The 14953-nt window shown below is 40.8% G+C and overlaps 1 protein-coding gene across 1 annotated transcript in view; it reads left to right on the top strand.

Moving 5' to 3' along the window:
• LOC133409332 (cadherin-4-like) overlaps positions 1-8432 on the top strand; it is a 313457-nt gene extending 305025 nt beyond the window's left edge. The window contains exons 15-17 of the mRNA XM_061689204.1: positions 213-352; positions 442-606; positions 4957-8432. Coding sequence (XP_061545188.1) covers positions 213-352; positions 442-606; positions 4957-5163 — 512 coding nt within the window. The 3' untranslated portion in view covers positions 5164-8432. The remainder of the gene's footprint in view (positions 1-212; positions 353-441; positions 607-4956) is intronic.
• The last annotated feature ends 6521 nt before the right edge of the window (positions 8433-14953 follow it).

Raw genomic sequence — 14953 nt, 5'->3', positions numbered from 1 at the left:
GCAACCAGTTCAGGGTGTACCCCGCCTCTCACCCGTGGCAACCAGTTCAGGGTGTACCCCGCCTCTCACCCGAAGATAGCTGGGATAGGCTCCAGCACGCCCGCGACTCGTGAGGATCAGTGCTAAAGAAAATGGATGGATGGATGGCTCTCAAATTGATTGAGTTATGCAGGATAAAGATTTGACTATTTTGTGAATTTGTGTCTTTGCAGGCATGGTCTTGGTGTTTGTGATGTGGATAAAGCGCAGAGAGAAGGAGAGGCACACAAAACAGCTGCTCATTGACCCTGAGGATGATGTCAGGGACAACATACTGAAATACGATGAAGAGGGAGGGGGAGAAGAGGACCAGGTGAGATCCCAAGAGAAGACACTCTCGCACACGTTCTAAACTGACCTCCTGTACCCTGATTACCTCTGTGTCACTCTGTGGATGTGTAGGACTATGACCTCAGCCAGCTGCAACAGCCCGACTCTTTGGAGCACATCATCAGCAAGCCTCCCGGTGTCCGCAGGGTGGACGAACGGCCCATCATCCCAGAGTCCCAGTACCCTATCAGGCCTGTTGTGCCTCACCCTGGCGACATCGGGGACTTTATCCATGAGGTGAACACACGCACGCAACCTGAATGCAAATGACCTGTATGCACAAGAGCTGTGCTGTTATTAGATTGTTTCCCCTTCAGCACACTGGCCTTTCACTTGCCATCGATCTTGACACTACTTCTGTCACGTTCAATATGTGGTCTCTAGTATGGTCACAGAAAGGACCAATTTTTCTGTTTTACAGTTTCCCTCATCACGCCAGCTTTACAATTGCACACATAAAATCCGCCGCCCCCACAGACACACACACAACTTGAATCTCGGCACTCTGATGTGAGAAAATGCTGGTTGACAGACTCGTGACAGCATGTTCACACTCGAGAGGTGTTGGCAGCTGTTCAGCTTTGATCCATCCAACCTTGTCTCTCATTCACACGCACGCACGCACACGCACACACACACACAAACATACACACGCCTGATCTTGTTCCAGCAGCCTGGTAAAACACAACACAACAAACATGCAGCTTTCCTGCCACCCACTGGGTCCCATGGGATGGAGACAGTTTCGATTTCGATCCATTGCCTCTTCGTGAAGTGGATGGAGTCTCCGTCACCTGCCCAACCTTCTCTTCAGTGGCGCCCTCATTTGTCATTCTTAAAAGCAGGTGCCGTTCAAGCACTGTCTGAAAACACACACTTTTATAGATAATTCATGAAGCTGCTTCAACATCTAAACCAACATGAACTAAATCAAGATGTATGTTATTTGTGCCATTTATGCACAACTCCATTGCCGAGTACTAAAACTAAAAATACCATTCGATTTGTAAAATGTATCAATTTAGTTGATGCTTTTGACATCACATAGTACACATATTCAATTCTATGTCATAGCAAAGATCCTATTTGTTTGTAAGGATATGGGATCTTCATGGTCATTATTCAGGTGTGGTAGTACCTCAAATGTAAAGACTTGTCCTCTGGAACTGGAAGGTTACAATTTTAGTCCCGCTGTGGACAAAAAAAAGTTTTTTGAAAGAGTTCACTTCTTGACTACTGGCGAGGTGCCCTTGACCAAGGCACCAAACCAACCCACACTTAGCTCAAGGGACACAATACTGTTTGCGCTCCCCATCACTCAACTTTTCCTGTTTTTCTGTTTCACAAGTAAAAACAATTCTGAAGTGTCTTAATTAAAGCCCAACCGATATGGGATTTTTGGGGCTAATGCTAATACTGATATTGGCTGCTAAAAACATCTATTACCTAATATACCGGCCGATATCCGATACATTGGCTCGTGACATATTGCCAGATATATGAAACAAGAACATTGATAAACACAGCATATACACTGTAAATGAACGCAAATTCTTATAATACCCAAAATATTGTTCAAGACAAAGCAGAACACTAATCATTCACAAAAAAAATCTTAGCAATATCAATTAGTCATATTTATTAACTATTAATAATAATATTAATAAGCTATTGAAAAGTTCTATCTGCCGCCACTGAGGGTTGGCAAAGATCTAAAAAAGCATTAAGTGAAAAAAACATCTACAACGTTAGAAATAATCAAACCATGCATCACATTACTAGAGTTAATACAAGGGACTATACTAGATTTTAAGTAACAATATTTTCAAAACATACAATACGTACAATTACATAAAATTACAGCTAAATACATTAGTTCCAACCTTTTAACACTTACTTTAATGAAGACATTAACTTGTGAATTCATGAGCCCCGGTAAATCCTACATGGCATTATGAAGCGAAGTGAGACGCTGTATGATGGACATTGAAGTTATGTGAGAGACAAGAATGTTCAGGAATTTTAGTGGCCATAGTTTTCAAAAAATCAGTTGTTATTATGTTGCTATTTGCTCACAGACATCCCTCATACATTATTTTATTCGATTTCTGTTTCATATTTATGTTTCCAAATTGTATGTGAAGGTATCATTCATGCACTATTTTTTTCTTGTGTGTGCCTAACGTAACTCGTGCAGCCCAGGCACGGTGAAATTAAGAGGCCGTACAGAAATGTTTTGACTTTAAAAATAACGACTACATCAAAAGGCAACTACTTCAGACATTTGTGCTTTGTCGCTGCAACAGTTGAATCTGGAGTGCGTAACATTTTATTTTTTGTTTAAAAAAAAAAAAAGTCATTTTCACCCAAGCCACTACTAGAGGAGAGGACAATACTGATTAAGCCTATCAGTTCCTCTAAGATTTTGCTGTATTTTTCACTACAGTGGAACCTCGATGTAACGGACTAATAGGAGCGGGGTGGGGTCGTCCGTTATAGCTGACTGCCCGTTATGTTGAAGCACTTTTTTTTTTTCTTTTTTGTGTGGCCATATGCACTAATATTACTGTACAGTACAAAATTGTTTTGTACTTTTTTTCTTGCCCTAAAACGCTCATGACAGTACAGAGGTCTTGTAAACAAATATGAAAAAAGCTTGAAAATGTTTGAAAAGTTTGAAATTTTATCCAAACTTACCACGCTGGTGTGTTTGTTGTTGTGGTGACTATTGGCAACTCAGGCGGTTCGCTTTCATGAGCCACGAGGAATTAGTGTGCTTTCTATTTCCAAAATCGGGTAAGATTAGATGCCATAGGCCGCTCAGCTTGTCTGAAAAACTGTTAGTAATAGCATGTTCCATACGGCGCCAGTAAACAACAGCGGCCAATTCTGGAACTAACAGACGCAACAGCAGTTAAGTGAGAAATGCAAACTATTTATGGACACATTGTTCGGTCCCGACGGTCCGTTTTATTCGATATCCGTTATATCGTGGTCTGAGGTTCCACTGTATATTATCTTTTATATTTCATATCGATCGGAGACATTTCCGTGCTCCACGCTTTGGCGTCCCGAAAATGATGTACGACCTGAAATGACGCACTTTACCTAGCAATGGGCGGAGGTCGGCCCCTTGTCATCCCTTTGTAAACAGCTAACTGAACATATTATTTAGTGTTTCTCTCGCAGAAAATAATCATACAATAATTACTGTGTAAACGAAAGCAATAATTGCCACGAATGAAATCAACACATCTTTCCGAAGCATAGGAATGTTTCTTGTTAAAATTTTAATGAAACTACTACTCTTAGTGATACTCCTTATCAGTCTGGTACTTTAATGGTATTCTTATCAGTACGTTTTTTTTGTTTTTTTTAAACACTAAAACAAATGTCAATAAACACTGCTTTATTGTTTTTTTAATAAATTGTCTTGCAACTGCAACAACATTTATGTAAAATAGATAAATAAAATCAATTATTTTAAAAAATAAGAAATGTCTTGGATGATCACTATTATAATCTTAATCCTTTAATAAACAATTATTTAATGCAAGAAAGAAAACTGGTGTACAACTGCTGAAAGACGAGGCAGCGATAGTTTGTTTTGCACTGCCTCATCTTCCAGCAGGTCTAGTGGTTAGAGGCAGTCAAAAATGCTTCATTTCTCCACTTGAATATCATACATTTTTTGCAAAATGTTTGTTAGGTTGCTTGTCTCTAAGCATTGTAACTTACATTCAAATGATTTATTCCGCTTGTGGCAAACATGCATTGTCAACATTAACCTTTGAGAAATGCAATTACACTTTTGACCGTTTCACTTTCTCCACCATGATTGTCAATCACTCGCAGCGGCGACTGTATGGTCAGCGGTGGTGGGCTAAATGCGAGATTCACTCATGAGGTACTTCTTTGTTCCGATCATGCAAAGAAAACTAAACTGAGTTTAAACACTCAGATGCTACGTCAATGTAGCAACAGAGTTAACCCAATAGGGTCCCCACACGTCCAAATAACAACATGAACACTATAAGGTTATATGGCACGATAGACGTTTTTATATAATACGACAAATCACATCGTAATATCTTTGTTTATTTCACAATGATGAAACTTACATGATGTTCAAGCACTGTAATACGTTCTCTAAAACTTGCGTCAAACAAACTAGATTGCTCTCTTTAACGTGCCCTAGCGCGTTTCAGCGAGGACATTATGTATGGCACTAAAATCAAGTGGTAAATCGGTTTACAGTCTCGGCTTACCATGGCGTGAAAAAAAAGATGCCGTGTCTTTTATACCCCCATACACTGCTATGCCATGGGCAAGTATGGATTTGGTTACAATGATGACTCGGGATGGCGCAAGGGTTGGCTGCAAAGCACACGCCCGCAAAGACAGCATGGATTACAGTTTCCCTCATGGATGCAACACTTCATCGCCAAGCCACTGAACTAAACACAGCGAGTGGGTTGGCAGGCACTCCAGAAACCCAACTATTTGTATACAAGCAATTAAAAGGTTTTCCATAAAATGTCCACATTGAGACACAAAGTGACCTTTCTTATTCTTCCTTGTGGTTAGGGGCTACGAGCAGCTGACAATGACCCTACTGCGCCCCCTTATGACTCTCTGCTGGTGTTTGACTATGAGGGCAGCGGCTCCACCACAGGATCGGTCAGTTCTCTCAACTCCTCCAGCACGGGGGAGCAGGACTATGACTACCTCAACGACTGGGGGCCCCGTTTCAAGAAGCTGGCCGACATGTATGGCGGGGGGGAGGAGGATTAAATCTCGCACGAACACACACACACTCACACACCCTCGTCCTGTCAGCTGGCCCCTGCCATGCTATGTCCCATCAACACCAGGGCCTATTACTGAAAACAACAAAGTTCACACTGACCGATCAACCAATCAAACTACCAACTCCAGAAGTCTGGCGCTGTTGCACGTTTGACTGCAAAAGAAGCTTTGAATTGCTTGGTTATCATGTTTTTCAAGTGAAGACTCAAGCCCAATTTTGGCGTCAGTCGTTTCTGTCAGATTTCTTTTCCCTTTTTTCTTTGTGGCTCTTTTAGTTTTAGGGTTTTTATTCTCCCTCTTCACTCCACAACAAGTCATTCCTTATTCCTGAAGGTTTTCACTTTCCTCTCGCTGTCAGCCCCTGCCTGCCTCCCTGCAGAAGCTTTAGGTTTGAGCCTCTTTGTCTTGGGGGGAGGAGACGAAAAAGAACAAGAACCCCGATATGACAGTCCCTCCCGTGTGGAGGGCCCTGGTTTATTTTCTCTTGAACTTGAATTACTCAGAATAGAAGCACTGTTGTTTAAAAAAAAAAAAGTGCCTTCAGTGGTGCATATTTTAACAGACTCCCTCTAACTCAGGATTAGTTTCCATTTTCCTGACCCTTTAACTCAGACCTTCCAATTGTCTATCAGGGCTATGATAATTGGGCGAGGTGCCAGTGCTGCTTTCAGCAGAGCTTTCGACAGACAAACGAGGGCGTGTTATGTAGGCATACAGTACACTGGCCAATAAGGACCAATCCACAAATGTTTAGATATACAGGTGTGTCCGCAGATGACAACCAACTTCAATGTGATTGTAGAAATCACAACCATCCAAGATGGACGGGACTGTCGTGGAGAAGTGTTTTTGTTTCTTGTGACTTCGCTAGCAGCAGTGTTTGTTTTTAGCTTGCTTTGTTCACGCTTAAGACGTGACTCGGCTTGTGGCAGAGTCTCGTGTCCAGTCTTATGAGGGTCGATAAAGGATACTTTGCCTTTTAGGTCATAATGTTTGCATGTTTACCCACACACCCAAACATTTTACATTTCAGTTTCTGTCTGGTAAATATTGGGAAAAAACACAACTTTGCAAATAAAAAGTAATGGAACATAGTAGAGGAATTAATTGTCACACCTATTGTTCTTTTTCTTGCTGCATTGTTCTTATTTTGATTGATTCACTGTTGTTACTTGACAATTTCTAAATATAAAAACTGTTGGTGCTCACCGAGATTGAGGGTTTTGAGCCTCAGCCAGGGATTTCTCAGCCCCTCAATCTGTCTCCCTTCAGGCACACTTCAAGATTCAACTGAAACACTCCCCTGAAATTTTTGGCTGCGAGTTCAAGAGTTTCCATAAAGAAGTTAGAGCGAGCAAAAGTTTATGAAGTTATATCAAAGTTGACTTGTTAAAACAGGCTCTTTAACAGACATTTTCTGACAGAAGAAGTTTTGTTGAGAATGAAACAGCAGTTCCGCTTATGGGCTCGTGTCATCATATTTTACAGTACTCCAATGGTGAACTGAAATAAAGAATTTCAAATGCAGTGCTTAAATTATTCAAAAATACAAAATGATCCAGAAAAGTGTGGGTGGAAAACATTCTTCTGTGGTGGTTAGCTTGAAGCTGAATGACTGGATTTACTGTGAATTGATGAATTCCTGGAGGAAAACCTAAAAGTTGTACCTCCTTGAACATAGCTCATTTGAAAGAACATAGAAACAAAATTAGTAGTTTTTATCCATTTGTGATGAGAGACATAAAATAAACAATGTTCCTGCCAATGCAAATATCCATTAAAAGGGAAAGGAGGTCATAATATAATCAATGAGGTGAACAGGGTCAGAATCCCATGATTCAGAGGCAAACAGGTACATATTGCACTGTACGGCCAATTCTGGATTTGCAATTCTTTGCGGTGCAGAACTTGACAGCAATGATTTTCCCGACCACTGTCAGCTTAGAGTGCAATCAAGGAGGGACGCTTGCCACCGGATTAGCTCTTATCTCTCCGGTGGCTCCCAAATATTCTCACAAAATAAACACAGCTGTTACTCTCCGCTATCTGTCATTTGTGTCTGACACATTAATGTTGTAGATACAGAACCTTTTTTATACATTTGTCAACATGAGTCACATGTGACTGTGTGGGTTTCTCTCTCACTCCTGCAAGGGAGACTAACAAATTGGTGAGGTAGGTTTCACCACTAAAAAGCCATGGTGAAGAGAACCTGATCGGTTTTGAGCACACTCACCCAGCCATACTTGTCGCTGTTCCACTTGAGCATCTTCAGAACGAAGAGTGAAGCCTCTGTCGTCCCAAACCGACTTGTACAGTCCAGCAGACACACATACGCAAATCTACACTCTAACACACTCCTCTAAGCCTTACTGTACATATGTGAGTGCTATTACAGTGTTGTTCCAACTCTACTGCAAAGCCCAAACAGCTCTCTTACTGGCTGTGTCACTCTCAGAGGACAAAAGGACATTCTTTGACATGTTCATGATCTCTGCGCAGAGATCCAGATCTAATTAAGGGACAAACACAACAGCAATCCACACACACACACACACACACACACACACACACGTTGACCTTTCCTGATAAGGCGCTGTTATAATGTTGCATGTTGAAAAACTGCAACTGTTCATTTTGTGCCGGAAGGATGGCAAATGATGGAAGAACTCATCTGTGGACAATTTGTGACCATAGTCACACGTGACCTGTTAGCATGGGTGTTCTCGTCACCACAATAAAGGCTGTTGTTTCCTTACAAATCTCTTGCTCAAGTCCAAATGTATATAATATAGTATTTGCTCGCCAAAAAGACCAAGTTTAATGTATGACTGGAGATTTTTGCATGTCTTTTTTATGATGGCCAGCCGAGTCCTATTACAGTAACTAGCCACCGTGAAAACGCAACCCGCATGACCGAGGTTGCGCCCTAAATGGAGTTCTGGCATACCATATCCACATAGTTTGAGATGAAAAGTTATAATGAAAATTGCACAGGTGTCAAATGTCTAAGAAAATGTTTTTGTAAATTGTCGACAGCACAAGCATTTTGTATTGGTGTTTGTACCCATTTTGTAAAAAAGGAAGAAAACAAAAAAAAAGATTGTTGTTTTAAGCGTGTGTTTATAGTGCCACTGCAATCTTGGTTTCCAAATACCGTCCAGTATACATGCGCAGCCTTGCAGATCAACATTGTAAAATAGATGCTGAGCTGGAGAATCATTTTCAACACGGTGTGTTATAAATAAAAACAAAATCCCTCCTTGTAAGAACGTTGCTTCATGTCTCGTCTTTGCATCTGCATTTCCACCATCCATCACTCAAGTGTTATTTTGTGTCTAGCTGTGACCATTCAACTGAAAATGGGTGTTACTGCTGATTTAATGGGTCAGCTATAACAAATATCTTGCTTCATGATAAACTAACCCTTCTCATTGTACTCGAGAATAATTTCTGAACAAGAATACCATCACTGATTAACAGAGAGCAAAATCTAGTTAAAGTTTTAACTGTAGTGCAAAACAAAGAAAATATGCACATGAACAAAGAGAAATAACTGCTCAAACTTGAGTGCGGCAAAGAATTGCTGATAACTATATAGAGTCGAGGGATTACACGAGAATAAAAGTCCATTCTCATTACCGATGACCACGTTGTCAAAAAGATCCCCATTCACATGGAGCTGGAAAAATAAGTGACAATTAATTTGTACAACGAACAGTTATCCCCCAAAGGTTTCTATCCATTTTCTATAGCTCTCATCATCATTAGGGCCACGGGTGAGCTGGAGCTGACTTTATCACAGCGAACTTTGGGGGAGGGGCAGGGTGCACCCTGCCATTCCCACTCAGCTAGAGTCTCAAATTAAACTAACATTCATGTTTGGGGATATGAGAGGAGCACCTGGAGAAAACCCAAACAAGCACAGAAGACATGTTACCTCCACATCGGAAGACTAGCTGAGATTTGAACACTGAATTTAAGAACTGTGAGGCAGACGTGATGACCAGTATCCCACCCTTCTGACTCTCTAAAGAACAATTTACCAAATAACATCGAAAAAAACTTGACTGCATAAAAAGAAAAAAAAAAGACAAAAGTTGCAGAATTTTGTTTTTGGACAGTGATGAAATGCCTGCGTGGGTTTTCTCCGGGCACTCCGGTTTCCTCCCACATCCCAAAAACATGCATGCTAGGTTAATTGACAACTCTAAATTGCCCGTAGGTGTGAATGTGAGTGTGAATGGTTGTTTGTTTATATGTGCCCTGCGATTGACGGGCAACCAGTTCAGGGTGTACCCCGCCTCCTGCCCGAAGATACCTGGGATAGGCTCCAGCACACCCGCAACCCTAGTGTGGAGAAGCGGCTCAGAAAATGGATGGATGGATGAATGTTCTTTGCCATTTAATTCAACATAAAATGTACATTTTCAGTCATCTGTAAACAATACAGTATACTCTCTGCTTACACAGTTTTACATACAACAAATTACCATGTTTCTCGAAATGAGAGTGATTTAGAGACAATAGTAGTCAGAATCAGAAATGCTGGCATGCTTCTGTTATCACTGATTTAATATGCAGATGTTGAGAGTCACATTTGCCAAATTAGTTTTTGTGAAAAAACATCATCCAGTATGATAAACACAATCAAGGCAGTTCCTCTGTCAATTGGGTCTGATGGAGCGGTCTTCCCGCAGGGATTGTGACGTCTTTGCCAGCTGTAGCACATCAAATGTCCTGACCAACCAATTTAGTGTTCAGACAGTCAAATAGTGTATTACAATCCCCCCACTCCCACCCCTCCAAAACATATTTTTATATTCAAGGGTCACATAGACAGATCTAAAATAAGCAATAAAAGGCTTATTCCCGAAAACACATTTTAATATTCACTCTGAACTTCTTTCTCAACTAGAAACATTTTTTTCCTATTAAAATTCCTATTTTTTCCTATAAAATCTGTTAAATAAGTCTCCATCCATCCATCCATTTTCTGAGCCGCTTATCCTCACAAGGGTCGCAGGAGTGCTGGAGCCTATCCCAGCTGTCTTCGGGCGGGAGGCGGGGTACACCCTGAACCGGTTGCCAGCCTATCGGGGGGCACATGTAAACAAACAACCATTCGCGCACAGATTCACACCTAAGGGCAATTTAGAGTCTCCAATTAACCTACCACGCCTGATTTTGGGGTGTGGGAGGTAACCGGAGTTAAGAAAATTTGCCTACTCTTGTCTCAGTTCTTGTCCTCAAGAGTGGGGCGATGCGTACCGGTGAGCCTCTCAGCAGTCCTAACTGTCTGTTGCAGTCAGATTTTGTCCTTCTTTATATCTGCACCAAATCAGACTGTGATGGATGAACACAGAACTAATTCAATAACTGCTGTATAGAACTGCTTCAACAGCTCCTGTGGCAGGCAGTTCTTCCTTTTCTGCTGCAGGAGCAAAATCCTCTGCTGGGCCTTTTTGAGGAAGGAAATGATGTTGTCCTACCACTGCAGGTCTTGAGAGACTGTAATTTCCAGGAACTTGAAGGTCTCAATGGTTGATAAAGTGCAGTTGGACATCTGTGGTGTAGGACTTTTCCTGAAGTCCACAATCATCTCCATGATCGTGCGCATGTTTAGCTCCAGGTTGTGCTGGCCGTACCAGAGCACCGACCGCTCCACTTCCAGTCAATAAGCAGACTTGTCCCCGTCTTTGATGAGGCGGATGACTGTGGTGTCGTCTGCAAACTTCAGGAGTTTGACAGTCCAGTGAGTTGAGGTGCAGTCGTTCGTGTCGAGAGAGAAGAGCAGCGGAGAGAGGACGCATCCTTGGGGGTGCTGATGCTGCATGAGAATTAGGTGGTTTCCTTCAGCTTCACCAGCTGTGTCCTGCATATCAGGAAACTTTAAATCCATTGGCAGATTGCCGGAGAGATGCGGAGCTGGAGGAGCTTTGAAGTGCATCGGTCTTTTCTCACTTGCTTATTTTTCCAGCTAAAAGTTAAAGTTACATTCGACAAATAATTTACTTTCACCCAGAATTTAGCCAGATGTCGACCTTAATTCAGTTTTTTCAAGAAGTACTACATTAATTCATTCATCTTCCGTTCCGCTTCTCCTCACTAGTGTCGCGGGCGTGCTGGAGCCTATCCCAGCTATCTCCGGGCGAGAGGCGGGATACACCCTGAACTGGTCGCCAGCCAATCGCAGGGCACATATTAACAAACAACCATTCGCACTCACATTCACACCTACGGGCAATTTAAAGTCTTCAATTAACGTACATATGCACCTGGGGATGTGGGAGGAAACCGGAGTGCCCAGAGTGCCCGGAGAAAACCCACGCAGGCACAGGGACAACATGCAAACTCCACACAGGCAGGGCCGTGATTTGAACCTCAGTCATCAGAACTGTGAGGCAGATGTGCTAATCGGTCGGGCACCGTGCCGCCTAGAAGTACTACATCAAAGAACAAACGCAATCTGGAAATATCGGCTTCAATAACTGCACATTTCACTTCAATACAATTTTATACATACACCAAATCTCTTTTACAAGTAATATGGCGCTGGTTTAGGACTGCACTTGTTTCACATTACCCTATGTAATTGTCAGATAGGATTTAAGTTCAGTAACTGTTTTTGTTTTTCTGGGGAGGTTTTTTTACACATGTTGTTTGTTTAAATCACTGATTTTTATATTTCAAACAGGTTTGATGATTTGGTTCCCAGCTACCTGAGCCTAACTAAAGGACCCCTTCCATCAAAATCCATTTGTTTTCTACTGTTTTATGCATAATATAGGTCAAAATGAATCTGTGACATGGTTTAAGTTTGACATCTATGTGGTTTGTCAATTGAATGCAAAAAATCGCTGTTGCTGTGACGTAGCTTCGTCAATTCATATTCAAGTAGCTGCCCACTTTGTGCTTGGTTCCCACCCACTCAACTCAGCTGAACGGCAACACAGCCTTTCCTGGGTTTTAATGCAGTCCACACCAATCCACACCAATACAGTCTGTACAGTAAGTATAAATATATTGTGTTTTACAACAATACTTAACTAAAGTTATATATGTTTTAATGAAACTGTGGATGAAATAGCAAAGCTTGCATTCAATTCAAATTAATGGGAGCAGATGATGAGCATAACCTCAAATATTCCCCTCTCTTTTAAATTTCATCCTCGTCCCCCCATGCTTGATGAATTGTGCTTCTAAATGATATTCAAACATCAAAAGATCCAAATGTGATGTCGCTATGATCACTTGGCAGCCACAAGATTCCGTAATATTGCCAAGGACCAATAAGAGCAAAGTTATGTTGCATATTTACATTAGGAATAAGATTGCATTTACATATTGAATATTAATGAGAATCTTTTCTCTATTTTTTTTTTTTTGTCCTGTTCGGCTGTTAGGTCAAGCAGAATGGAGGACCTGTATCACTTTTATGCCTGGACAGTTTTACTGTGTCACAGTGGAGTTTTTAAGCTTCCACTGTGGTTTCTTAGTATTATATTTGAAGTTTATTGAGAATCAGAGTCGAACAGTCGAACAGAACAAAGTTTCTAGAAGGGCGAGAGAAACAAAATAAAAGATAAAGCACTAATGTCAAACAGGATGAGAAAAGTAAGTCATTACATTATCTACAACAATGAACCATTAAATGAATGAGACAACGGTTGTGAACCCGGCTGTACAACTGAAGTGTGGTGAGATTGACTATGTAAATTATAAAAGTCTATAGGACGAAAGTGTGAGTGAGGGGATAGACAAGCAATTTGCAAATTCATGAATTATTTGTCGCAATAAGTGAGTTGTCCCACACCCAGTGGAACAGTCCCAGGGGTGTGGTGTGCCTGCGGACACATGCAAGTGAATTGACACCGTTTTACATGCACAAAGACTGACAGAAGTGTCTTGTAATTGCTGTGCCAGCACCGCAGAGGCTGGGGACCCCACCCAATCAATCGAGAGGCGGGATCGGGCCCAGGGGTCCACCAGAGAGCAGCCCGGTGGATGGGACACATGCCACACCGAGGGACCCAGGGCGGTCCGCTGGCCCCACGGAGGCGAATCTTTTCTCAATTGTTAGGCATAAAAGACCAACTAAAATTGAAAAATAGCATTTTGGGCATTTCCAACCCAAATGATCTTGCAAACCTAATAAAAGGACATCAAAGATTATGGGAAATGTATTATTATTATTGTTATTATTGATTATGGGATGTTTAAAATGGAAATTACTTGAGGAGGTTGTTTCACATTTTTAACCAAGTCACAGTGTTTATGCATATTGGAAAAAAAGAAGGATTGTTAAGTTGATGAAAAACATGAACAAGTCTAATACACAAATAGAAATCCAATCCCTTGTGAAAGGAATTCAAACACTGGACATTTTAAGAAAATTTAAACCAGACTAACATACTGTTAAATCATTTTAGTGTCACTCAGAGACCAACTGCATGGGCTCGATCATACAAAAGCGTGTTAGGGAAACTTTCTGTCAGGCAAATGCATTGAATTATGAGAACAGTTATTAAAAGGCTTTTTGATGCGCAGCAAGCAAGTATTAGAAGCTGCTGGGGTCTCTCGGGTCTCAAGAACCTCTCAATGCAGGATCCAAATGCTTATTTCACATCTAACTAATCTCACAAGGAGAATAAGGGGTGCTGTTTGTAAAGCGTCTCAGGCTGACAATAACAGCACGGATTTGTCGCATTTAGCTTCAAACAATGTTTAAAATAACTGGTGTGAATTTTGAGTTACTTTTCTGCAGATTTCGAATGACATTTATCAACTTAAAAATACATTAAATAGTAAAATCCAAATATTAAATATTACACCTAAATGTTAAATCTAAATGTTAAGTAGAAATATAAATTTTAAATCTAAAGCCAAACCCAAATGTTAAATCTAAATGTTTTGGATGAAACTAAATATTGAGCTAATATGGTCATAGTGTTACATAATGAATAAAAATGATCTTATCTTACCTTGTTGACCTCTGTAAAATATGTGGCAATTTAAACTGAACATTTACGACTGTGGTGTGAAAATAAGAAACCTGCTAGTAAAATGATTCTCATGCAAGACAATGTGCTATTCCACACTGCAAAAACAAAAACAAAAACACTGATGCATTTGCTACTATGGTGTTGACACCGTCACCCTATGACCTCATCACTACTGAGAGCCTGTACTATATATATCCTTAAAAAAATAGTGTGGGTTTATTTTAACTTGATCAGCAAAGCTGATTTGTGGTCGAAATTGCAGTTTTGTTTTTCAAGATCTCTGTGTAATTAAAGAGAAAAAGGGTATTTCTTTCAGAATTCTTTTTAACTGTTGTGCTTTTGGGGGAAATATTGTTGTCATTGTGGTGGTTTTCATTTTTCAAAATTATATACATTTAGTGTAAATGGCATTGACAAACAAACACATAGCAAAGGCGTAGAAATGTTGAACACCGTGTGAAGCGTCCCAAAAAGTGCAAGCACTTTGGCCAAAGTGGCAAAAAATAAAACATGAAACTCCTCTCGAAAAGACAAAAGACACTTTGAACAGATACGTGACTCGGAGTGGGATGACCATCATATGTTTCCCCTATTTCACTCTTACTGAGTTCAGTGAAAGGAGGGACACCATTTGTTTTCTGAGCCAGTGGTATTTTCTGGTTGGTTTGGGAGTCAGAGTGCACTGTAGTCACTATTTACTGTAAGTGCAATTCAACTATTATATTCTGTTACTTCTTCTTCCGCATACTCATTATGACCTTCATCATTGC

The sequence above is a fragment of the Phycodurus eques genome, chromosome 1, assembly GCF_024500275.1.
Source record: "Phycodurus eques isolate BA_2022a chromosome 1, UOR_Pequ_1.1, whole genome shotgun sequence".
NCBI classification, from domain to species: Eukaryota; Metazoa; Chordata; class Actinopteri; order Syngnathiformes; family Syngnathidae; genus Phycodurus; species Phycodurus eques.
The sequence above is the reverse complement of the archived record's forward strand: the minus strand, read 5'-3'. Positions and strand labels throughout refer to the sequence as shown.